The sequence below is a fragment of the Fundulus heteroclitus genome, unplaced genomic scaffold (assembly GCF_011125445.2).
Source record: "Fundulus heteroclitus isolate FHET01 unplaced genomic scaffold, MU-UCD_Fhet_4.1 scaffold_124, whole genome shotgun sequence".
NCBI classification, from domain to species: Eukaryota; Metazoa; Chordata; class Actinopteri; order Cyprinodontiformes; family Fundulidae; genus Fundulus; species Fundulus heteroclitus.
Genome location: NW_023396536.1, coordinates 175,136 through 199,599, shown reverse-complemented (window position 1 = coordinate 199,599; position 24,464 = coordinate 175,136). Strand labels below are relative to the sequence as shown.

The 24,464-nt window shown below is 39.4% G+C and overlaps 2 protein-coding genes and 1 long non-coding RNA gene across 4 annotated transcripts; all 3 read right to left on the bottom strand.

The window, feature by feature from the left end:
* Positions 1-3,420: 3,420 nt before the first annotated feature.
* LOC118558352 lies at positions 3,421-3,887 on the bottom strand. Its single transcript, XR_004928328.1, has 2 exons — positions 3,620-3,887; positions 3,421-3,510 (listed from the first exon to the last, which is right to left on the bottom strand). It is a non-coding gene; the product is annotated as an uncharacterized LOC118558352 (long non-coding RNA).
* A 1,449-nt stretch (positions 3,888-5,336) lies between these two features.
* LOC105932552 (extracellular calcium-sensing receptor) lies at positions 5,337-9,326 on the bottom strand. 2 transcript variants are annotated; one of them, XM_036128880.1, is made up of 6 exons: positions 9,190-9,326; positions 8,787-9,072; positions 7,853-8,680; positions 7,531-7,752; positions 7,285-7,408; positions 5,337-7,110 (listed from the first exon to the last, which is right to left on the bottom strand). In XM_036128880.1, the coding sequence occupies exons 1-6, from the start codon at positions 9,306-9,308 to the stop codon at positions 6,197-6,199; spliced, it is 2,493 nt and encodes an 830-aa protein (XP_035984773.1). In that variant the 5' UTR covers positions 9,309-9,326; the 3' UTR covers positions 5,337-6,196. The 2 variants fall into 2 exon arrangements, with proteins under 2 accessions (XP_035984773.1, XP_035984774.1); XM_036128881.1 differs by lacking the exons at positions 5,337-7,110; positions 7,285-7,408 and having other exon boundaries at positions 7,506-7,752; positions 9,190-9,320.
* A 4,005-nt stretch (positions 9,327-13,331) lies between these two features.
* On the bottom strand, positions 13,332-17,822 carry LOC105932554 (extracellular calcium-sensing receptor-like). The gene is made up of 6 exons (XM_036128916.1): positions 17,619-17,822; positions 17,226-17,496; positions 16,345-17,145; positions 15,982-16,212; positions 15,764-15,887; positions 13,332-15,630 (listed from the first exon to the last, which is right to left on the bottom strand). Exons 1-6 carry the CDS (start codon positions 17,819-17,821, stop codon positions 14,726-14,728), a joined length of 2,535 nt encoding a protein of 844 aa, XP_035984809.1. The 5' UTR covers position 17,822; the 3' UTR covers positions 13,332-14,725.
* Positions 17,823-24,464: the final 6,642 nt, after the last annotated feature.

Below are 24,464 nucleotides of genomic sequence, written 5' to 3'. Positions count from 1 at the left end.
CTTTGTCCAGTAGATCACTCACAGCACGAATGAGGGACTCTGTGGATGAGGGAATGGGCTCTGAACCAGCTAGAAGAGCATGCACTTCCTCTGCAGTCTTCCCTTCTGCTTGTAACAGGGTATTTAGTTTTGCACTAAAATCTTCATCTGCACTTGAAGATTCTGCAGTAATGAATATAGGCCATACTGTAGACTCATCTAGAGTCAGCACCTCTTTTGGTATATCTGCATTTCTAAGTTTCTCCCTGCACTCACAAAGCACTAATATTTGATCAGTTGATTCATCCAACATTCTTCCCCTCACACGCACACGCCCAAGACACTTTATAGTCTGCAATGTCTCTTCTACTTGTGCAACTTCTGTATTTTGGGGAACTTTTGTCAACAATGCATGGCTCTCATTTATGCCTTCCCCTCGACACCAGCTCCTAAGTTTATTCACCATAACCTCGGTTTGCTGCATTTTGTCTCACTTTTACCTTAACAATAATGATCAGAAAATACTTGGAACTAATACATCAAAACTCAAACAAAGGATCCCAGCGGTGCCTCCATTTATGTAGCCCTTTTTATACCGCAATGAAGTAGGTAAGAGCCCCTGAGTTCATTAAACCCATTAACTTATAAATAATAACACTTCCGTGTTTAAACCTTTGTTTAAGTTTCACTTTAGAATAATAATGCTCCAGTACTTTCCTATTCTTATCACTCAATAATATAGCTTTGACCAAAATAATATACTCCAAATACTATTCTACAATAAATCAAGCACACACCTGTATGAAATGTTGACCATATATTGAACACAATAATAAGTTCACAACAAAAAAAAAAAACTAGATGTTTCAATCTTTTGGTTTCAAAACCTGTTTTCAATGTGGGCCCACACTTAAATGTTCTCCTAAGCCGGCAATAATTAACTAAGATATAATCCCAAAAAAAAATAAACCCGTTGCAGGCCTGATGTGGTGATGAAGCGTGGATTTTGGTACCTTACTCCAAAGAAACCCCGAACCTTCTTGAAATTTAACTCGACCTTAGTCCAGTTGGCAAGATGTCTTCAGCTCCTTCACAGGATTCAGGAAACGGCAAGAAAAATCCAGCGCAGACACAGTCCTCCAGCACAGGATTCAGGAAACAGCCAAAAAAAATCCAGCGCAGACACAGTCCTCCAGCACAGGATTCAGGAAACAGCCAGAAAAATCCAACGTAGACACAGTCCTCCAGCACAGGATTCAGGCTCAGTGCAAACTCATCTCTTAACACTAGACTCAATTCTGTAACGCTCCCACAACGGAAACCTTAGCTAAGTCTTCTGTTCACTGAGTTAGCTCACAGTACTCAATGTCCATTCACTGTGCTAATGAATGCTAAATGCTAATGCGTTAGCGAGCATTGCATATTACTTTCACCTACTGTACAGCGAATTCCGGTTTGGAATGATCACAGCAGCTACAAACAAAAGTGCAGAGTCGATATCAATACACAGACTGTCGAGTTGAAAACCTGAATATCTACAAAGCACTTATTTCTCATCAACTCCGCCACGTTTTCCAGCGCAGTTTTCTTTTCTTTTTTTTTCTTTCCTGACCCTCCGCCGACCATGGACCAATCAAGTTGCTTTTTTTTTCTACGCCACTTCCTCTTACAAACATAAGCCCTTCAAAATAAAATATGGTGAAGATTACTTTCCTATAAACGATTTTAAATACATTTCTTTTTTGCTAACATGTATTTATAACAATTTTAACATATTTAAGCAAACATGCTTAACACATTCTAACTTATTATTCCTTCCATGAACTTAACTCAATACAAAATACTCTTATTTTGGACTGGGTTACATATATATATATATATATATATATATATATATATATATATATATATATATATATATATATATATATATATATATATATATATATTCATTCATTCAGGAGCTTTCATCTGCCCCCTGAGGGAGGTAGACGTTGAATCCTTAGAGAGACAAAATACAGTTACATATCAGAGACTGGAGGCATAAAGTCACTCTATACTGTAAATGGTAATTTTACAGTATTTACATTTTGCTGTAGGAGAAGCAATATCCTACCTGTTGGTTTCTCTGAAAATACGGAGAATAGATGCCACTGTGTCTCGACTGATATTTGGCTGTACTTGTTCACCAGCCTCTGTGCGATAGCCCGTGGTTTTTGACATGGTCAATGATAGCTCTTATTTGATCAGTTACCTTAACTCTGGTCCTTCTTTGAGCGCCACCATACATTCTTACTCCTCCCCCTCTACCTTGCCCCACTCCTCTCCCTTGTCCTGGTACTCGTCTTCCTCACCCTTGTGCTGGTATTTCTTTCTTACGATGTGTTGTTCCGAATTGTTCCTTTTCCAGCCAACACCAGCACAAAGTGTCCTCTTTTATAGCATATGATCATGTGATTGAAAGAACCTCAACACTTGAGTGTGCGTACTAGATGGGAATCATCTGTGATTTCAACAATTGCATAACTACAATCAGATGTTTCTCATTAGCAATGAAATAAAATACAGGGAATATATTTGTGTTTCAATTCAATATGAAGAGTTGTTCACCTTGACTTTCATCTGTAAGGTTAGGTTTAGAACGTGGTGTTATCTGTTCTGACATACAGTGTTAAAACATTGGTACATTTGGCTGTAAAATTATATTGTTTTGGTCTTGTTTGAGCCAGTGTGTAAAAGGAGTTTAAGCATTTTTAATTTGCATTAATTGTATGCATTATGGGTTAAAGCAAGAAGAAATGTGTTAATCGTATAGCTTACACATGTGGATGTAGTGCTAACTGTGTTAAGAGTTTTGGAAAATTGTTAAAAGTATTGAAAAATTTGTCATAGCAATTGTAAAAAACTGTAATCAGCGTGTAACTGTTAGTTTCCAGCCCAAACCAGCATAAAACCTGCCCAACCTAAAAGAAAAAAAACAAGCCCAAATCTCAAACTCTCATGTTAAAAGCACAGAACTATTAAACACATCAGAACTATTAAACACATAAGAACATGCCATTAGCACACAACTGCGCTGAAGCAAAGAAAAAACTGTGCATATGGGCTCCGAACAAAATGTACAATTAGACAACCAAATAACACACAAGATCACTTTAACAATCATGATATATCAACCGGGAAAAAATACTTATAAATAGCTTCCCGACATGAGTTGTAAATCTACCTTAATATAAACTTAATTTCTCTCAGTACAGCTCAATCAAATTTTTCTCTTACACACAGTCATGAAATATTTTTAAGTTGGTGTAACAAACAGCCGTTTGTTACATCTAAGAATGAACACTTAACTTTGTATTTAAGCACTTTATTTAGCACTTTAGATAGCATACAGCACTATAAGAATGCATATTTGCACATTTAAGAAATAATTGCACACAGTTACTTGTATAAATGTTTATTGAATGCATTTCCTTTTCCTGGTTTTAGATCCAGTGGCACTGCAGCACTTTATAGTAGAGTGGTTGGGCCCTGGAGAAGAAGAGTGACAAAATTAGAATGTCAACATGTGTGCAATATCTATTTTATCCTTAGTGTTGTATTTGGAAGTGTGTAAGTGAAATGTTTGGTTTGTACTCACCTTGTCCTTGTGTCCAGGTCCGTCCCCTAAAAGAGGCCGGGGCTGAAACGACTGCCTTAAGAAGGTTCTGGGCTGGACCAAGGCAGGGAAATGTATAGGGGAGCCAAGTTTAGCTTTTCATATGGTTATGAGGTTTCTATTTATCTTTGGTGTTTGGTTTAGGATTTTATGTAGATAGCTTGGGGTTTTACATGGTTTATGGTTGTTGTTATGGTTTATAGAGGGTTTTAGATAGTTTTAGGAAGTCATCTTTAAATGTACACCCCTGGGAGAGCTTTATGGTTTTAACCAGTTAGTCAGACAGTATTTAAAGGCGCCTGTTTCATCACTTACTGTGCTCCTGCTGGAGAAGACTCATTGCTCCATCAACCTCCTTTGCACTTTGTAAATAGGTATGATAAAAACAAATAATTAAAAATTGTGGACTACGACATCTCTGCCTCTGCATCAATCCTTCCACACCCCACGTACTCCAACCGCTTAAAGCCAGCCACGTGACATGGGGTTAAAAATATTTAAGTAAAACTCAACCCCTCTTGGGCGTTTACACTGACCAAACACTTGATTAAGCATTATTCTTTTCTTGTTTTATTATAACAATCAATATTATTCATTATAACTACTATTCATTGATGATGTCAGATAGACAGATTTGACTTATTTAAAAAATAAATTGACCAGTAAAATGAGTTAAAGGAGATGGCATTTTATTATAATTGTTCTAGTTTTCTGTCACACCTTGACAACTAGTTTTTGTTAGCAATTATTTCTAAAAGCCCAACAAATGTTGTGAAAAGCTTCCCAAACTTTTACAACCTGCCCATAAGCTATTTTTGTTCCAGCTTAATGTGTTGAAAAGCATAATTGGGTGGAAACCTGCCTAAAGCATTGTAGGAGTAGTCACAGAGCCAATGTTCAGCCTGAAGCTGAATATATATATGTGTATATATATATATATATATATATATATATATATATATATATATATATATATATATATATATATATGCAGCCGGGTCAGAATCCAGGTGGGCTCCGAACTCCAAGTTGGACACTACACTCTGCAGAGAGAGATGAGAGTTCCCTCCCCAACGCTGCTAAGGCAGTGGGCAGAAAGAGGTGATAACCCCCCCCCCCAGTTTAGTCTGATTTTATTCCTCATGGCTTGTTTGCACAACAATGCATACATAATATGTTAGAAGAAATGTGAATGTAATCATTTTCTTTTTATCTTTTTGTTGTTGTTGTTGTTTTTGTTGTAAAACCCCCCTTGCCTTTTCTTTTGTTTCTTACCCCCATGTTGTGAACCCTTGACTCCGCCTGCCACTTCTTTGATGTCTGATAATAAAGGCAAATGGACAGAGGTAACCAGCGCAGATAGAGCCGAGACTGTGATGAAAACGGCCTCAAGTTTCTGGCTCTTCTGCCCTCTGTCTCTTTGAGAAGAGTCTAAAAACGTGTTTGTGTTGGCTTTCTTTCCAGAATCAAAGAGTTATTAAACTTAACTCTATCATAATATATTTAGAATATAAATGGAGAATGTGTACAGTGAGGCCCTTGCTTTGAGTCAGAACAGAGACACGTCATTACCTTGCATTAAACAAATTTTATTTTTACTTCCCAGACACTGAACATGGTGAGCATTATTACAGATCACTCCTAAGATAAAGTTATTTTAATGCTTAAGAAATCAAAGATTGTATTTGTAAGAGGTGAACATGAATTGTTGCTCATGAGCCATTTTGACATTACTTCATCTAACATCCTAAAACAACAAACCAGACTACCTTTATGTCAGGGGAAACCAACAAATCTTTTTTTCTGAAAGAGTGTATTTCCTTTTTTAAACTCATTCACACTTTTAATTTTATTCATCTTTTGTCAAATTGCAATGTATCACGTGCTTTAAGTTAGTATGGGTTCGGAAGAAAAAAAAAATTTATTTGTCAGAAAGCAAGATTCACATTAATGTTTTAGGGTTTCCATAACACTAATATGAAGATGACATTGGGTTTATTACATTTCAGCATATAATTATAAATACTTTTAACCTACCAAGGTGCATGTCAGCAGTGACGGACTGGGATTAAAAAACGGCCCTGGCATTTTAACAAACCAGCGGCCAACATGGGGACGCGCACGCACGCGCGTGCACATGCCCGCAACACACAGATATAACTTCACATGCACGGAAATAACACGCAAGTTTGTAGCCCCATTGGTGTTGAACTCTAACTTTAATATGCATAAAAACTGAACCAAGAGGATTTGGCTTATTAGTGGGCCGAGAGATAATGTAGGCCTACAATGAACAGGGTGAAAGGGGCCGCGCACACCCAACGATCATGCCGCCTCGTGATTGGCCGGCCCACGAGGGCCCGCGGCCCTTTTGGCATCTGCCCAAATGCCAGACCGTCCAGTCCGTCACTGCATGTGAGTAATAACCACTGAATTCATCACTATATTTTCTGTATACTATGAAAAAATATTATTCTGCTATTTTAAACAGTTTAGTCCCAATGTACTCTGGATTTTCAAAACAACTAATCTCATTTCATAAAAGCATTCAAAAACAAATTATGGTTTTTGTAGACTATTTTTTCCCATGACATGTTTCCTTGTGTTTTTCTCTGGCTTTATCAAGATTATGTAACATTTAGGTGCAAAAATACTAATTAATAAACCAAATGCTGATGACAAAATAGCAAAAATTTCGACAGCAACAGTGAACTTTCCTGGAGAGCTGACATATGCTGGAATAAATGTGATCCAAACGGCACAGAATATCAGCATGCTGAATGTGATAAATTTGGCTTCATTAAAATTATCGGGCAATTTTCTTGCTAAAAAAGCAAGAACCAAACATACGACTGCAAGAAATCCTATGTATCCCAAAACAACATAAAAAGCAACATCAGACCCTGTGTTACATTCTAAAACAATCTTCTTGTTGCTATATTTAAAAACACGATCTGGCAAGGGAGGACTTAACTTCAGCCACAATATGCATATCACTATTTGAATTAATGTACAGGAGCAAACAATTATCCTTTGCTGCGTGGGACCAAATTTTACTGCAACTGTATTACTAGGATGAGTGGCTTTAAATGCAGTTACAACAACAATGGTTTTCCCCAGAATGCAGGAAATACAAAGTGCAAATGTCACACCAAAAACTGTGTGACGCAGCATGCATGTCCAGACTGTAGGTCTACCAATGAAGGTAAGAGGGCAGAGAAAACACAGGAAAAGAGAAAACAGCAAGAAGCAGCTCAGCTCTGAGTTGCTGGCTTTTATTACTGGTGTTTCTCTGTAGTGGATAAAAATGGTCATTGTGAGCAGAGACAGGGAGGCCCCAAGCAAGGCTACAACTGTGAGAGCTATTCCCATGGGCTCGTGGTATGCCAGAAACTCAACATTCTTTAGAATGCACACATCTTTTCTTTCACTGGACCAGTATTCCTGTGGGCAGGGCATGCACTCTGATGTACCTGTTGGGAGAAAAAGATGTTTGGTACAGTTTTGGTACAATATACAAATAAGGTAAAAAAAAGAAAAAGAGAGAATTAATCGTTTGCCAGAAGAAAAAAATAGCACAAATACCCAACAGTGGGCAGTATTTACTTTAAAAATGAAATACACACTTTCAAATCATGCTTTTTTACCTGTTAAATTGGCTATAGTTCCATCTGCACAAGGGATGCAATCAAAACAACATGTTGGTTTTCCTTTGATTTGAGCTTTCCTGGTACCCACTGGACAAGCATTTGAGCACACTGATGTTGGAACCTCAGGGGGGGGAAACAATATGATATAATAATATGATAATAATATTACATATTCTTTATGTTGTGATAATCAGAAAATGGTGTAATATTTATATTTATATGGTTTTATATATTTATTTTTACCACTTTTCCTGTCCTCCAAACAATGTTTTCCTCCTGTATGCTAAGTGTGTAATCTCCATTTTTAGTGGATGTAAAATGACCCAAAGTCACATGCTGGACCTGTCCGTTTTTGAGCTGCCAGTTAATGATATCATAGGAAGCAGGAGGATTGCCATTCTCATCAAAAAACACATTATCTCCAAACTGATTTATAAAGTTTACTCTTTGCAGGTGATAAGTAACCTTAGAATAAGAAAATATGTCATATTAAAAGTTTTGTCATATTATTATTATTTCTTGAAAACAAGAAGCACTATGTGACTACTTTTTAAATATTGCTCACCTCTTTAGGATTAATTTCAGATAAGTTTAAACATGGCTTCGCATTTTTCTCTCCTGCTGGTTGGCAGAACACCAGCTGGTGAAGGGCATGCGCAATAGCATAAACAGCTTTATACACATTATAAGACACTCTAAGCTGTGTGACATTAAAGAACACATCCTGGGTGTGATCAATCAATGTCTCATTGCCTGTGCAGATTTTAGTTGCTTTCTCTGCACCAGTGCCCATCCCATGAGAAACAGGTTGACAACCTACCATTATCTCCCAAAATTCCTTCACAAAAGGTACACTTGGATCTCTGTAAGGGTTAATATCTGTAAGAAATTGCTTAAGATTAGGAATGGCCATCTTCTGAACAACAAACCCCAATGCTCCACCAAAAGCTTGATACATTTCAGGGGTTGAAGGCTGAGGTGCTGTTATCCATGCTTCACTGGCAAGCCACTGGATGCCAGTGATGTTGTGCTTCACAACCTCTTTCATTAAAGGAGAAAAATCACCCTCAGGAGAAAAAGCCAGAATTACTTTGACACTTGATTCTTTGATCATTTCTATAACTTTCAGAATCTTCTCCTGAGGGTACGTTCGCAGAACTGTCCCAACAAAAGCAATACAAATGCCAAACTTTTTAACCTCTTCAGTGAATGCAAGGATCCCATTTCGTCCATAATCATTGTCTGACTGTATGGCTCCAATCCACTCCCAGCCAAAATGCTTGACTAGGACTGCCAAGGCTTTTGCCTGGAAGTAGTCGCTAGGGATTGTTCTAAAAAAAGTAGGGTATTTAGCTCTGTTACTGAGACAGGCACACGTTGAGAAATAACTTACCTAGGACAAAGACAAAAAACATTAGTTCTAGGATAGTTTAAAGCAATTCGCACCAATGTGAATTCTGTAAATAAAGGACAAACTCAGAAACAGTATTATGTCTTACTACTGGAACTTGAAACGGTCCAAGAATTCCTGCAACTGCCAAGGACTGAGAAGATCCTGCCTCTGCAATGACTGCAGATATACCCGGAGAACAGCCATAAGCTTTTTCTTTTTCATCTTGACGACTTGGCAGAGTTAGTGCAGCTCGTAAAGTATTTGTAGGAGATGAACATGAATTGAGAATTCTGTAACCCAGAGAGATATTAGGAAGGAGACCAGGATCGTTGTTTATCTCCTCTATTGCAAATATCATCACTTGTGTCCACCGAAAAGCTCGAAGATCATATCTGAAAAGACATTTGATCATTTTTCATAGACTGCTAAATAAATGAGATGATGCTGTGAAGTAGATGAACACACAGTCAAAATAAGCTAAGTATGAATAAAAAAAAAGTCAAACTTACAGTGCACATATCACTGCTGGAGGTTCCCCCTCAAACGTAGCAATGTTACTGACATCTTTGTTAAAAACTGGAAAAATCCCCCCAATCATTATGTCACCTTTTTTAAACAAACTTGGCATATCAAATTTACCTAAGAGCTCACAGCCTTTAACTGCGCTCATGCAGAGAACACACAGATATACAAGAGCACTTCTTTGCATGTTTGTGCTGCATTGTCAGATATGCACTGACACATGGGTCTTAAGATGTGATGGATGTAGGAAAATGTGTCACCATGGAGGGCTCCTTTATTTCCCAGAAGGCTAAGCAGTCACAGATGATTAGATGATGGTGATTAGTACTAAAGGGAGGTAACTGCTGAACAGAAAGTGCATACTGTCTACTTCTAGTAATACATGCCATTGTTAATTTGTATGTTTTCAGTACGAAAAAATAGGTAAAAATGATTGACATAATACATGTTTAAATATTAACTAAATTTATTTAAACATAAATAACTTCAATTATATTTAAAAAAGCTATTGCAGGCTACACTAAGGAAGGGGCACCAGCGCTGATGGTTTTGTGTTGGTACTGTGAGCATGGTGAGCTTCTGGAGAAGGATGTCTGGGTTGATGGTGTAGAAAGCCGAGCTGAAGTCCACAAATCGGATCCTGGCATATATCCCTGGGTGGTCAAGGTGGCGCAGGATTAGGTGTTGTCCTAAACTGACTGATGTGTTTGGCCAGTAAGCAAACAGTGGGGGTACAGCAGGGTGTCTGTTATCCTGTCAGATAAGGGGTGTCCAAACTTTTTGTCATGAGGGCAAAAACTGTCAAGTTACAGTACCTGGGGGCCAAAAAATAGAATAAAGAAAAACTCAAATGTGAATTTTTCTTATCTGCTCCACAAAATGCAGTATTTAGTCCAACGACCTCTAACTGCTCTATGCTACAATCAGTCATTCACTCATTAACATCCTGACAGTGGTGAGCTATGTTAGTAGCAGAAGCTAGGCTGCCATACATTGGCACCACCAGACCTTCTGATCACTTGCCAGCAGGCAATTCGGGTGAAGCATCTTGCCCAAGGACACAACAACAGAGACGGACGAAGAAGGGGTCAAACAAGCAATCAACTAATTGCAGGACAAATTCCCTAACTCCTGCACCACTTTCGCAGATTTCCTGCAGGAAAGGGTTGTGTAAATCATTGTGGATCCAAAACATTAAATAATGGTTTAGTACATTTGCAATATTAAAATATGCTCATGAAACATTTGCTGTATTTAGCCAATTTTAATTCAAGAATTTAAAGCAGATTTTGGTGCATCACTGTATGCATTTCAGTAAAAGTCATTGGATTGATGTGGTCCAAATGACTTTGAAATCAAACAGAAAGTAAAAAAGGTGGTTATTAAAAGATGAATGGTTTGTGTTGTTCCTGACATTTTCAATTGTAAGATTTTAACTTCTCTCTAATAGTTTTGCTCTAATTAAGAATGAAAAGTTTGCATCTGCATCAACCACCTGTTCTGGTGGGCCAAATCATTCTTGAACTGTAGTTGAAGGACTGCAACAAAAATTGTAAATGTCCTCCGGGCAGCACACGCTTGCTTTCCACACCAGTCACCTAACAAATCTATTCATTCAAATGTATTCAACAAATTCATGATCAACAGAACAAGGAGTGTTGTAGTGTTTATTGTTTAGATTTTTTTATATTATCTGGGTTTGAGTTTTGACATTAGCCCAATGAGTACTTTTGCCTCTTCCTGCACTGTTGATGATTTGAGTGAAGATGGGGGCAGTTGGTCAACCCAAACTCTCATGAGATGAAGACATTGTCAGGCCTAGGAGCTTTTCTTGTCTGCTGCTGTTGAAAGAGCCTAATAGGACGTTTCTTGACGTCACAATTTTCCAGAGACAGTCCGGTGTCTCGGCTGGTTGGACAAGCTGAGTACAAACTACAATGGCATCAACAACGAAACAAATAATTTTGGAAGATGATGACCTCCCAGGAGCTTCATTTCAACATGGTTTATTTGAGAAACACAGCAAGGAACAACTCAAAGGTTGTTTGAAATGTAGAGTCAATGATGTCTGAAACTTTAGAATGCAAATGACGTACTAGACATCTTCTGAGTTACAGGCCAAAGTGGATGTAGAAGAGTAAGCTTGGTAAAAGGTTTCAGTGGCATTCTGAAATATGCATTTTGTTATGTCCCTTAGGCTGATTAAGTCATTGGAAACTATCCTTTCAAAGATAACAGAAAAGTGATCAGGTAGGGCAACATCAGACCTTGGAAATGTTTAGACCCTTAGTGATCAGGTCAAAAATGTGTCCCTGTCTGTGTTGGTTGTTTAATGTGTTGAGTTAAATCAATATTTTTTTTACAAATGTTTCACATAATTGTTTTGCACTTCTGTCTTCAGGCTTGTCAACGTGAAAATTGGAATCTACCACACTAATTAAACAGTCATAATCAGCACATATCACATTCATTAAAATAATTTTAAAAAGTTTGATTTGGATTTAGGTCTGTAAACATTCATGAACATAAGTCATACTGGGGTCTTTACCTGGAAACCCAAATATTCAAGATAATCAAATTTTCCATGAAACACCTTTTTACACTATAGTGTCCAATGCTCCACCTTTCCTTTGATGTCTGCTCTCACAAAGAAAATTACTACTAATGTTTAATAAAGCCAGTTCATAGGGAGAGGGTGAGTAAGTTATGGCAGAAAAGATTTAACTCACCTTTTGTCATAGATTCCAGTTAGTGTGCCTTTTTTAATAAAACTGGGATATCAGAAATAGTTAAGGACTCACTTTGAGTCTTTTTTGTTGTTATTTCATTCTATAAAGGGTACCCTCCTTTTAAAAAAGTGCTGTAGTAAATTGCAAACAACTTGTTGCTTTAATCTGTTCTTGTGGTAGTGTGACCAGCCAATTAGTGTTAACTGGTAGTAACTGTCATAAATATCACTAATTAGTTGCACAGACTAATCGTATATATACCTTTCCAGTTAGTTCAAATATTCACAAATAATTGGGCATACCAAATCCCTAACCTAAGTCCCATCCCACTTCTTCCAGAGTGTATAAAGCCACTGTGTGCATGCTTAGTTGCTTTTGAATTTCTATTTTGTGCTGTATTAACCATCCATCCATCCATCCATCCTTTTTCTATCACGCTTATCCCTCATGAGGTCGCGAGGGGTGCTGGTGCCTATCTCCAGCTGTCAGTGGGCGATAGGCACCCTGGACAGGTCGCCAATCTATTGCAGGCTGTATTAAATTTAATTTTTCCCTCATTTAGAAAAGTTCAGAAAATAGACTTTTACGCTGCCGTCATGTCCAAGGACTTCCTGGAAAAAAGGACATTATATGATGTAATGTGAGGACATCAGGGTCTATTTTTCTCACTCTACTGAGTTCTCCTACTGTTCTCCAATTTGCATTGTTTGTTGTTATTTCATCTTTTAACTTTCTGTTCTCTGTAATTTATTTTCTTCGTATTAGGTACACCTGTTCTGGTGTTCTGTTAGCTGTGACATCATCCAGGGAAGACAGATCATCCGCTATTACCGTATAATGTAGAAAAGATTCCTGGATCAATGTGTGCCTCTGTGCTTTTTTGTCCAGTGAATATGATATACTCTATGCTTCTTCACCTCATTATCTATGAATAGCAAAGAGAAGTAGTACGGTTTGTGCTGATAAAAGCGTCAGCTGACGCTAATGGCTGATTTTGATATGGTCAATAAGATATACTACCCCTGGGTGCATGGTTGCTGCAACAGAAAGAAATCACTTAGTTGAAACTTTGTCTCTCGTTGTTGCATATCCACATAAATAAGAGAATGCACCCTGGTTTGATCACAGCCCAACTACAGTAAGAAATAAAAAATTGTTGCTGTACACCCTAGGTGACTAATAATACCGAAGATGGATTTGGAATTGCGGGCAAAATTAAAAGGTTGGTCCCCTAATTTGACAGTTTTATGCTTTGAAAAGAGCATGTTCACATTTTTCTTTACCCTTAAAACTTTACCATATAACCAAACTTTAACTAAAGCACAAAAACAGCATTGTCAATATTTTATATATTTTTTTATTTTTATATTAGGACCATAGATTGTGACAAACATCAAAAGTACAATATGTATACTAGTCAAACCTGGCCTAAAATTATAAATTATTCTACCCAGCATACATTCTCTAAAATACAGTTTGTGATTTGTAACAATTACATTTACACATTAACAATTTCCATAGGACTTAGATCAGAGGTTTGTGATGACTTTACTGTCCTTTAACTAATTTGTAAGGAATGTTGCTTAGTGTCATTGTGGACATTGTGTCATTGGAAGACATTTTTTCTCCAAGCTTTTATTTCCTGGCTGATGTCTTCAGATCTTTTCAATGTGAGGCCATTTATGTGTTGAAGCGTACTTTCCCCTCACCCAAGTAAACACTGAGAAAACATGATGCTGCCACTTTCATACTTCACAGCTGGAATGGGGCTCCTTTAATTGTAACAGTCAAAATTATGTCCAAGCACGAAATTTTCCATATCATTAGACCACTGGACAAGTGGCTTTTTATGTTTCTTCTGGAGCAATAGCATATTTCTCTCTGACTGGCCTTTCGGCCAATATCAGTGGATAATAAAACTTAATTGGCAGCTTCAGCCAGTGTCTTCCCAAGGTATTTTGGTTTAGTTCTGGGGTTGATTCACATGTCACATCACAACATGTTCATCTCTGGGACACAGAACCCACCTCTTTACTTTAGAAATTGATTGTATTGCTTGAGATTAATGTGGTACTTTTGGGCCTCTGCAGATTTGTACCTAATGGACCAAAGAGAATGCTGAATGTCCACCATACTCATTCACAAATGTTTCTCTATTTTTGTCCATTGTTGAGAACTGGCTTATCAGAGGCTTACTAAGCCATGACATCATCTGGGTTTTCCTGAGTTTCTCAGAAAAGAAATCATACTGTATGCAAACTTCAGAATTTGAAGAAAGAAAAAAATGAAAAAAATAACATTTATTTTAATTATTCTGTACATGTATCTTTATTTTTTTATGGGATCAAGTTGAAATTGTTCACTTGAATTTCACAGAAAATATATAAAAACAACTACTGTCAAATATGTGCTTGTGCTTAACTTCAGCAGTCATTGGGCAAGAAGCTGGGTCACAGGGTGACATTGAGACACACACAATAGATAACCATGCACACATTTTTTCACACCTACGGACAATTTAGAGAGACCAATTTACCTCACAGTCATGTTTATGGACTGTGGGAGAAAGCTGGAGTACCCAGAGAGAACCAACACATGAACAAGGAGAATAGGCAGAAAGACCCAGGGTATGAAGGACAAGACATTGCTTGCTATTTGAGCAAAAACAAACAGTCAAAAACAGTCATCTCTGGGCAGCTGTAATTTGTGTTAACTATGTACAGGTAGTATTTGTGAATAATATTATATCTTTGGACATTTTGCTTTAGAAGAACTCTGACATTACCATTTAGAGTTATGTTGACATCTTACCCATTAAATGCTTTTTTGAGTTTAGTTCTGGTCTCAGCAAAATAATATAGCATTTTGGAGCAAAAATGCAAAGCAACAAACCAAAACTGGAGGACAGAATAGCAAATATCTCAACGGCTACGGTAAATTTTCCTGGGGAGCTAACATACGCTGGAATAAATGTGATCCAGACTGCACAGAATATCAGCATGCTAAATGTGATTATTTTTGCTTCATTAAAGCTATCTGGTAGTTTTCTGGCAAGAAAAGCAAGAATAAAGCATAAGGCAGCAAGAATTCCAATATAGCCCAGGACTGCCCAGAATCCAATTGATGAACCCAGAGCACACTCTAAAATGATTCTGTCTTTATAGTACTGCATATTCATATTTGGGAAAGGGGGGTTTGTTGTTAGCCAAATTATACAAATGACAACCTGAACAAGAGTAAAAATGAGAACACTGACTCTTTGCTGTGCAGCTCCAAACCACTTCATGACATTACTGCCTGGAAGTCTTGCTCGGAAGGCCATCAGAACAACTATGGTTTTCCCCAGAACGCATGATATGCAGAGGACAAAAGTGATGCTGAACACAGTGTGTCGAAGCACACAAGACCAATGAGTGGGCTGACCAATGAAGGTCAATGAGCAGAGGAAACATAGTTTCAGTGAAAACAGAAGCAGAAAGCTCAGCTCAGAGTTATTTGCTCTTACAATAGGAGTCTCTTTATGAGTGAAAAATATTGTTGTTATGAGAACGGATAAAAATACACCAAAGGTCCCAAAAGCAGTAAGAAGTGTCCCCATTGTCTCAGCGTAAGAGAGGTATTCAGTGGGTTTTGGAACACACTGGTCTTTCACTTCATTTGGCCAAAATTCAGGTGGACAGGTGAAACAGTCAAGAGAATCTGTAGGAAATATTAAATTACACAGCAGTGTAAGGATACTGTCAAAGTAAAAGTTGACTCAATGTCAAAATATTTTCATGCTATTTGGATGTATTCTATGCAGGTTGTATTGCTTGTTAAAATCCACACTCACTTGTCTTATTACTAATTGTTCCTTCAGGACATTGAAAGCAATCAAAGCAGCACACAGGCTTATTCTTGTCTGTTGCCTTTCGAGTCCCTGGTGGACATGGTTCTCTGCAGACAGACCTTACCACCTGGTACATAAAACATAGAATGCAAGATCAATTAAAAGAAATATTGCAACATTTCCCAACTATCTGACATTGTAACATATTCTTATGTAATTACCGCATCATTATAGCCTCCCCAATCTATTTTTGTATTGTCTTTCAGTTTCAGTTTCTGTCCCTCTGGTAAAGAATTATCAAACTGACCAATTTTGACTATTTCTACTGATCCATCCTCTTTCATCTGCCAATTTACAAGGTCATACTTGGCAATAGAGTCACCATTTTTATCAAAGAAAACCTTGGCCCCATTCTTAGTTGAAAAGTTTACATGCTTCATGGCATCAAACACCTTCAGAGAGACAATACAGAAATTATACAGATATATCTTTCCAAAAACGCATTCACCTTTAGAATTATTCAGTTACAATTATGTAACCCCAATGAATAATGATCTTAATCAGTATATGTTCTTAAAACTTACCAACTTAGGTTGGACGTTATCCTTGATCAAACAGGGCTTTCCCGTGGTAGGATTTAAGCCTCTTTCACACTGCAAAAGCATATGCAGAGCAAATGCTACAGAATACACAGCAGTGTAAACACTATTTTCTTCTCTGAAAATTTTGACATCTGTGTAGTCACTGGAGATGGTCTGTAGATCCTCTGCACCAGTACACAAAGTGGAGGTATTTGCTGGGGTGAAGCTGCAGTCAAAGAAATCCTCCCAGATAGCTTTAATTAAAGTACTTTGTGATTCATCAGGTTTCAAGCTGAGCAGGAAATTTCCAAGACCTGGTATGGATACCTGTGGAAGGGCATAGCCTACTGCTCCGTGTAAGATGTGCTTTCTATCAGCAGAATAAAGCGATGTTTGTGTGATCCAAGATTCACTGCCAACCCACTGCTTTCCAGTTATGTTAAACACCTCCATTTTTGAAAGAAATGACTTGGCGTAAGACAAGGACATAAACATCAACACCACCTTGGATGAAGACTTCTGCAGTGTTTTGACTGTAGTTCTAAATTTTGACATGGATGTTTTTCGGTAACGTATCCAGTATTCCACACATATACCTTCCCTTTGTGCTTCTTTGATGAACTCAGATGTACCTGCTTCCGCATACGTACCTACAGAATAAATAATTCCTACCCAGCGCCAGTCAAAGTACTTCATGAGTTGTACCAGAGCTGTGATTTGGAAGCGGTCACTTGGTACAGTTCTGAAGAATGTTGGATATCGAATTTTGTCACTTAAGCAAGCACATGTAGACAAGTGACTGATCTTCAAGAGGGGAAAAAAAAGTTTCCATAAATTTTAAATGAAAAATTGATAGAAAAAGTTGTATAACATTTTTTTCTCACCTGTGGCACAGATACTGCACTGATTATGGTGTTTATGTCATCACTCACACCAGAGGATGAATGGCCTAAGACAGCCAGAGTCTGACCACTACAGTCCAGTGGATCATTTCCATTTATAGCTTCGATAGCTGCTCGAATCAGGTTTTGAGTCCCACACCCATTGTATACCTTGTAACCCAAGCGTAATCCAGGAAGGAGAGAAGGATCCCTGTTGATCTCCTCCACGGTAAAAATCATTGTTCTGGCAAACTTCAGTTCTCTGTGATTATATCTACAAATACAGGATAAAAAGTGACACCTAACTCAAAAACAGTCTGTAGCATTCAGACTAATCACAATGGCAGATAAGATAGTTCATATAATATAAAATGCAAACATTTAACATTTACTTACCTTTTACAGTAAGAATATGGAACTGCCTGGTAGTTGTTGTCTACCAGTTTGCTTGTGCTTGTTATAGAGAAAACTCCTGCTATATTTAGATCGCCGTCTTTGGAAAATTCCATCAATTCTGTCTTTCCAATCACTTTGCATGTCTGAGCTTCTAGCCTTGTTCCTGAAATTAGAATTAGTAAGATAATGATGACCACACCCATTCTAAACAACCATCCGCTCTACTGAAGTACTGCTGGCCTGAAAGCCTACCTTTATAGTTTGTTTCTACAGTAAGAAAAATATCCCCAGGCACGGAACGTACATCAGCAATTCTCACAAGACCTCCAGTACAGCTGTTCATGAATCACTGACACATTTCTTGAGATTCTACATATTTCTAGATAAGTGCATTTACCCCTTTTTATATTGTAACAGTTTCACAAACATATTTCCTGTTCATTTTTAACTGTAGCAATTCTTTGGACAAATACATGCTTAACATATTTGATTTATAGCACAATATAAATTATATTCATATAAACCTATTTTAAAATGACATTTATTGTGTAGAAAAAACTAGATAAAGAACTATGTTGAGTAAAAGACACTGCTTTTGTCATATATGGAGACAGGGGTTAAATTGAGTTGAGGCAAAGCCCCACACATAAAGTAAACATATTACTTGTGAAAACTTTATTCTTATTATTTGTAAGAGAAAAGAAACAAAGACATAGGGTTTCAAGTCATAAAATAAAATAAATTATTTTTTTTTTTTATTGTGCTGTTTCTTAAGAATATTGTTTTCCAGTTTTGACCAGTCTAAGGGTCTTAAATCGTGAACTAGAGCTGATCAAACAGTTTAGATTCCTTAAAAGCAATAAAACAGCCAATTACAAAAGCAGTTCTAGGGTTGTGGATAGTGAACATATTTGGCAAAAAGACAAAGGCAGTGATATTAAGCATCAGGGCCCCATTTCACAAAGCTGGGTTAGTAGATATTCATAGAAATTTCTGGAGTAAATACCTTTATACTGTTGTGCCATTATGCATGTTTTGAGGTTATTTAATGTTTATTAACCCTAGTCTTCTCTTTAAACACAATGCTTAATTAACATAAATAAACAAACATCCAGAAAACACCACTATATAATGTCTTTTATTTGAATTAACACTATATTTCAATTAACAAATCCTCTCTACTAGGCTAGTGAAACTTAACTAAATTACTAATTAAAATTAAGATAAAAAGAAGCTAAGGAACTATGTACATATAGAAGAAAAAAAGGACAAAATAAAAACAGTTCAAAACCATCATCAGCATGATTCAGTAAATCTTGGGTTCACTGTACATCTAAGAGAACCAAAGTTAATTTTAAGGAATATGAAATGAGGTTAAATTAATTTAACTTATTTAGAACATTTGGTGTGTTCAACCCATTCACAATGCAAATCTGCAAAACTGTCATACTCCTAGGTCTGGGTGCAGGTCTGGTTTTCTCTCTCTCTCTCCTCAGCAGGGCGTGACGGGCAGGTGCACCACATCTGCACTGATTACAGCCCTTTATAAGGAGCTGGAACCAGGAGATCTGTTGAGTAGGACAATATGTTGTTATCCCAATAGATACCTAAGGCACCGACGAGACACTGTGGCCATCAAGTGGGTGAAGGCATCCCTTGGGTTCTCAAGTGGATGCCCTCCTTCTTGGGTGAGCTCAATGATGTACACCAGCTTAAGTGAGGAAGACCACAGAACGAGGTCTGGACGCAGGTTGGTGGATGCAATTTCTGGTGGAAAGCACAGCTTTTTGTCCAGGTCTGCCAGGATTTTCCAGTCCTGTGCTCTGCCCAATGTCAGCCCTACCAGTGATGGTGAAGCTGGCTTGACCCTCTCGAACAAAAAGTGTTGGCTGCCGGTGGGATGGAGGTGGGGGGAGCACATTTGCACTCATCTGCTGGCATTCCAGCACTGCTGCAAAACTTCTGAGCACCTGGTTGTGTCACCAGGTGTAGTGACCTTGGGTAAGGCTGGTCTTGCATCCCACTAAGATGTGCTTTAGTGTTGCTGGGCTTGGGCACAAGGAGCATGTGGGGTCGTCGCCAAACCATTGGCTTAGGTTTGCAGGTGACGGTAAAATATCATAAGCAGCTCGGATGGTAAAGCTTGCCCTGAATGCCTCCATCTCCCATAGATCTTTCCAGGAGAGCTTTCTTTTCTCAACTCCTTCCCATGCCGTCCACTGCCCTTGCTTCGCCTGTGCCACGGCTCGGCTTGTGTGTGCCTTGCTGCTTCCTCTTCCCACCGTACCTCTTGGACCACCAGCTTGCGCTTCTGAGCTGGATTGGCCTTGCTCCAAGTTGATCTGCTAGTGCCAAGGTCAAGACCACTCCTCCCCTCCTGAACATGTCCCACAATGTCCCAGTGTCGGAGTGCTGCCTTTACTCGCTCTGTAGCAGCTAGCGGGGTCCACTTCCTTCCAGTGGCCAAGATGGGTGCTGCTTGGGACACAAGTGGGTCACTGGAGTCTTGGAGCGTCATTTCCAGTCTAACCTTGGCACACTTGTACTCCTCTGCCAGGCTAGTGATGGGAAGTTCCAGCATTCCTTGCCATAAAGCCCAATGTTACTGAGGCACCTGGGAAGGCCAAGCCACTTCCTGGCATAGGCGTTGACCAGCCTCTCCAAGAGGAGGGTGTCAGTTTATAAGCGCTTCTGCGTGGTACAGACCAACTTTCTTCCTTGCCTTTTTGTCCTCGTGAAACCTGAACCTAACTCCCAGTCTTTGTCTCTTCCTCCCTAGAACCCTGGATCCCAAGCCCGAGACCCACTTCGCTAACCTCCATAACTCTGGACCCTCGTTTGAGATGCTCCAGGCCTTCTACCAGGAATCCGTGAAAACCTCGGATCATTACACTGCTCAGCCCTCCTGCCAGAGTTCACCAGCCTGTCCGCCCTCTGACATAACATCTGGAGAGAACCAACCGGACCTGCATCTTCCACCTGGACCACTGGACACCACCCTCCCAAAACTTAACCAAGCCCCCACCTCAGTGAGTTTCTATGCTCTTCACATTTCTCATCGGCACCTTCCAGTAAAATGACCGTCTCCTCATCTTCCACAATCAAGCCTAGAAATCCCAACCAACCAACACAGTGTCTCTTCATGCCACAGTTTTTTCAATAAACTCTTTAACCTATCAGTCTGCCTCCGTGGTTGCTCTCATTCAGAGTCTCTCTTCTTAAGTCAGGACAAAAACATTATTTGAGTAAATAACATTTTACAGAATAATTTGCTAAGTAAAAATCATTAACCTTTTGGACACTTAATTTTTATTAACATAATTATTCCTCTAATTATTCCTCTTAGCTTCCTAAGCTACCGACTCAAATCAGTAACTTGGGAAGCTAGGGTGCTGTAGCGGACGATCGTCCGGAAATGACGTGTCGGGGCACTTCCAGTGCCCTTTTTTGACATCAGCTTGAGTTTACCTTAAAGTTACATGAAACACCATTATATCGACATCAGTGTTGTAGTACTCGAGTCCGAGACTCGATCTCGAGTCCGAGTCATTAGCTAAATTTAGAGACTCGTGACTTGACTTGGACCTGAGCACTGATGACTCGAACTTGGACTCCCACATTTAGATCATTCTGACTTGGAAATTGAGAAAAAGACTCGACTTTTTTATATCATTAGGCTATAAATTTAATATGTCATTAGAATATTATTTGGTGTATGATTTTAATATCTAAATGGCATACCGCGCATGTGACGTCACCATCTTAGGAGCAACGCCCCTTGCCGCTAAGGTTGGGCAAACAGTGTGAGAGCGCACGTAGCAACCAGCCATTACACATGCAACAGATACAACTATATGACCGACTTTTCCGCTGTTAAACTTTCACAAGAGGATGTCCAGGCGCCCATTTTACTGGTAGAACTGTGGAACAACATACCAGCGTTCAGCTCAAACGATGGATTGAGTGTCGAGGGCTTAGAAAGACTGGAATACGGGCCGAGTTGATAGAAAGGTAAGTCGATGTTTGTCTTCTGCTCGGCGTTCATGGCGTCATCGGCCGTTTTTTTTCTGTTTGTAGTCACCGTCCACGAATCGGTATAAATTGTCCGGCCCGCTGAACAATTTAGTCCGGTCCGGTGGCCATGCATTATCATTATCATTATCCAACGGCTGTATCTCCTCGCTGCATCGACCGGTCTGCACCAGATTTGTTGTGAGTCATGGGGAGGGCTGCCGAATGTGTTTGTGTGAATCGCCCGGTGGACGGGTGAGGAAAATGCGTGACAGCATCTGCGGTGGCGGTGCGCGAACCCCGCCGGCCAGCCGGCCGGCATCGCAGCAGTGGCCAATAGGCCGGAGCGCGCTTGGCTGCGAGGGCCGATCGACACCGCTTGCGGCTTTAACATCCTTCATATGCGGCCTATCAGCGTACCTCGAGTCGCTGTTGCACGTTCCATAACAACAATGTTTCAAAACCATGGTTGGGAGACGTCTTAGACTTGGAAAAAGCAGCCGTTTTACCGAGTAAAACCAAGGGTAACTACAGCGAAAGAGTGGAGGAAAACGCATATTTGCCCTACATGTACCACGTGATATGACGTCACGTTCTAAAAAATAGCTCGCTCGCAGAACGCCATTATTAGTGTAATGGAATGTCACTGATTCATGTCATTCATAACGTCACGGCATGTTCCTACAACGAACTTGGATCAATAGTGACTCGACTCGGACTTGACTCGGATGAGTAATGGACTTGACTCGTACTCGACTCTGATTTTTTTTTAATGACTTGGACTTGACTCGGACTTGAACACTGGAGACTCGAACCTGGACTCGGACTCGAGGCATAGTGACTTGACTACAACACTGATCGACAGTAATGCTCCCTGTCAATGCTGTAATACTTGTAGCACTATTGAAATAATGGCAGAGATATCGAGAACAAAAATATGTTTAAAACAACTCATAATTATGTTTTACCAGGGTATTTGTTATGATTTGGGTTTTGTTTGTTTTGCCATTGGACTTTTCTTCAGCCTGCCACCTCTCAGCCACCAACACTATCCTGTCAGCTCTGCCCCAGTCTATTAGCCCACATCAACTGCACCTGCTGCCAGTAATTAGATTTAAGTCTTGTCACCTGTTCACCAGCCCACATATACCCGCCTCAGCCAACTCATGCCCACCAGAACGTCTCCTCACTTCACTTCTCATGTCAGATCACCCTGTGTGATGTACCCTGTTCTATCAGGTCCTGTGTGTTCAGCCAGCAGTACTCTTCAGTTAAGTTACCAGTGTCTACATGCTGCAGTTCTGCTGGTTTCTCCTTGAGTCCTTGCCATTTGCTCTGCCCGTTCTGGTGGCTCCCTGGTCTACACTGCTTGGTCTACACTCTGATTTCCTGCTCATCCCTGCCAGCATTTCCAACCAAGGTTCATCTGGCTAGTCTGGTTCTGTTTGTCATCCTCTGATCTCCTGTTCATCCCTGCCTGCCTGCACCTTCACCCAAGATTCACCTGCCATGTCTGTTCTGTTTGGCTGCCTCACCCACCACTACTCATCATGACAATAAAAACCTTTTAAATGTATCTCTGTGTCCGGCTGAATATCAGGTTCACCTCGAGGAATCATTACAGTATTAGGGAGTTATTAGAGAGGCTAATTTCGGCTAATGCTAGTGGGATCTCTGCGCTCACTTAAAAAATACTTTTGAGCCATATTTTGTCATAATGAGCAGACTGGCCCACACATACATTACTGTTCCATTGGTGTATGAAATTTTTATGGAAACAAAATTTGTTATTAAAACATCCAAATAAATCGAGACCCTGAAAGAACCCAACCTGAATGCAGACCACCAGGTGATGGATGAAGAAAACAGAAACTGGGGTGTAAGATGAGATGAGGATGATGACTGAGCCTGGGATGTAGATGATACAGATATCAGAATCAGATATAGTTTAATAATCCCAGAGGGAAATTGCTGTTTCAGTACAACCGCCATAACAAACAAACAAACATACATCACAAACATTTACAGGGGGAGACGATTTACTGAGGCCTTGCTGCCAAGGACAACCGCATTACACGGTGCCCACAGGGCGCTGCCATTACTCTGTGGAAAAATAGAGGCCACAAAAAAAGGAAGGTGAGAGGAAAAAAAACAAAACATAACTCATACTTTATCCTATAACAGCATACAGTTTGAGGTATCAAAAACCTCTTGCACATAACAAAACCAGGAGTGATTAGATAGGGAGGGCATTGACCAAATATGTTATTTGTTATGAGGGCAAGCTGCACTACTTTCCTGTCAGCTTTAAGTCTTTTGCTGGGTCCATATGGTGAAATACAATTTTTCAAATTGTTGGGCTTTTCCGCGCTTCACATCCAGATTTTATCCCAAACTCGCCTTGAGTCCAACCACCAAAGCCAGTCTCCGTCCCAGCACATCCAGCTTTTCGGCGTCGCTCCTCCACCTTCCAGAACTGTCCATTCATCGCCTTAGTCAGCGCGTCATATGCAGCCGGCAGCCTGATCAAGGCAAAATGGCTACCGACATCTGCTGTATTTGCTGATATATCAAAAATCCACCAGATTTATCTACCAATAAGTAGAAATCCAACTATCCTTAATCCAAACATGCTAACATTCCAAACGTCCAGGAATGACAAAAGTCGAAAGACACACCGTTTTCCATCCAAGAATATAGGGTGTATCTCACAAAATGAGTCAAATCAGGACCGGACGGGTCCCCCTTTTGTTGCCTACCCGTCGAAAAAAATGTATCAATAGCATTGAGAGACCAGCTTACCAGATCCATGTTTTACAGAGTTCGGTTGATATG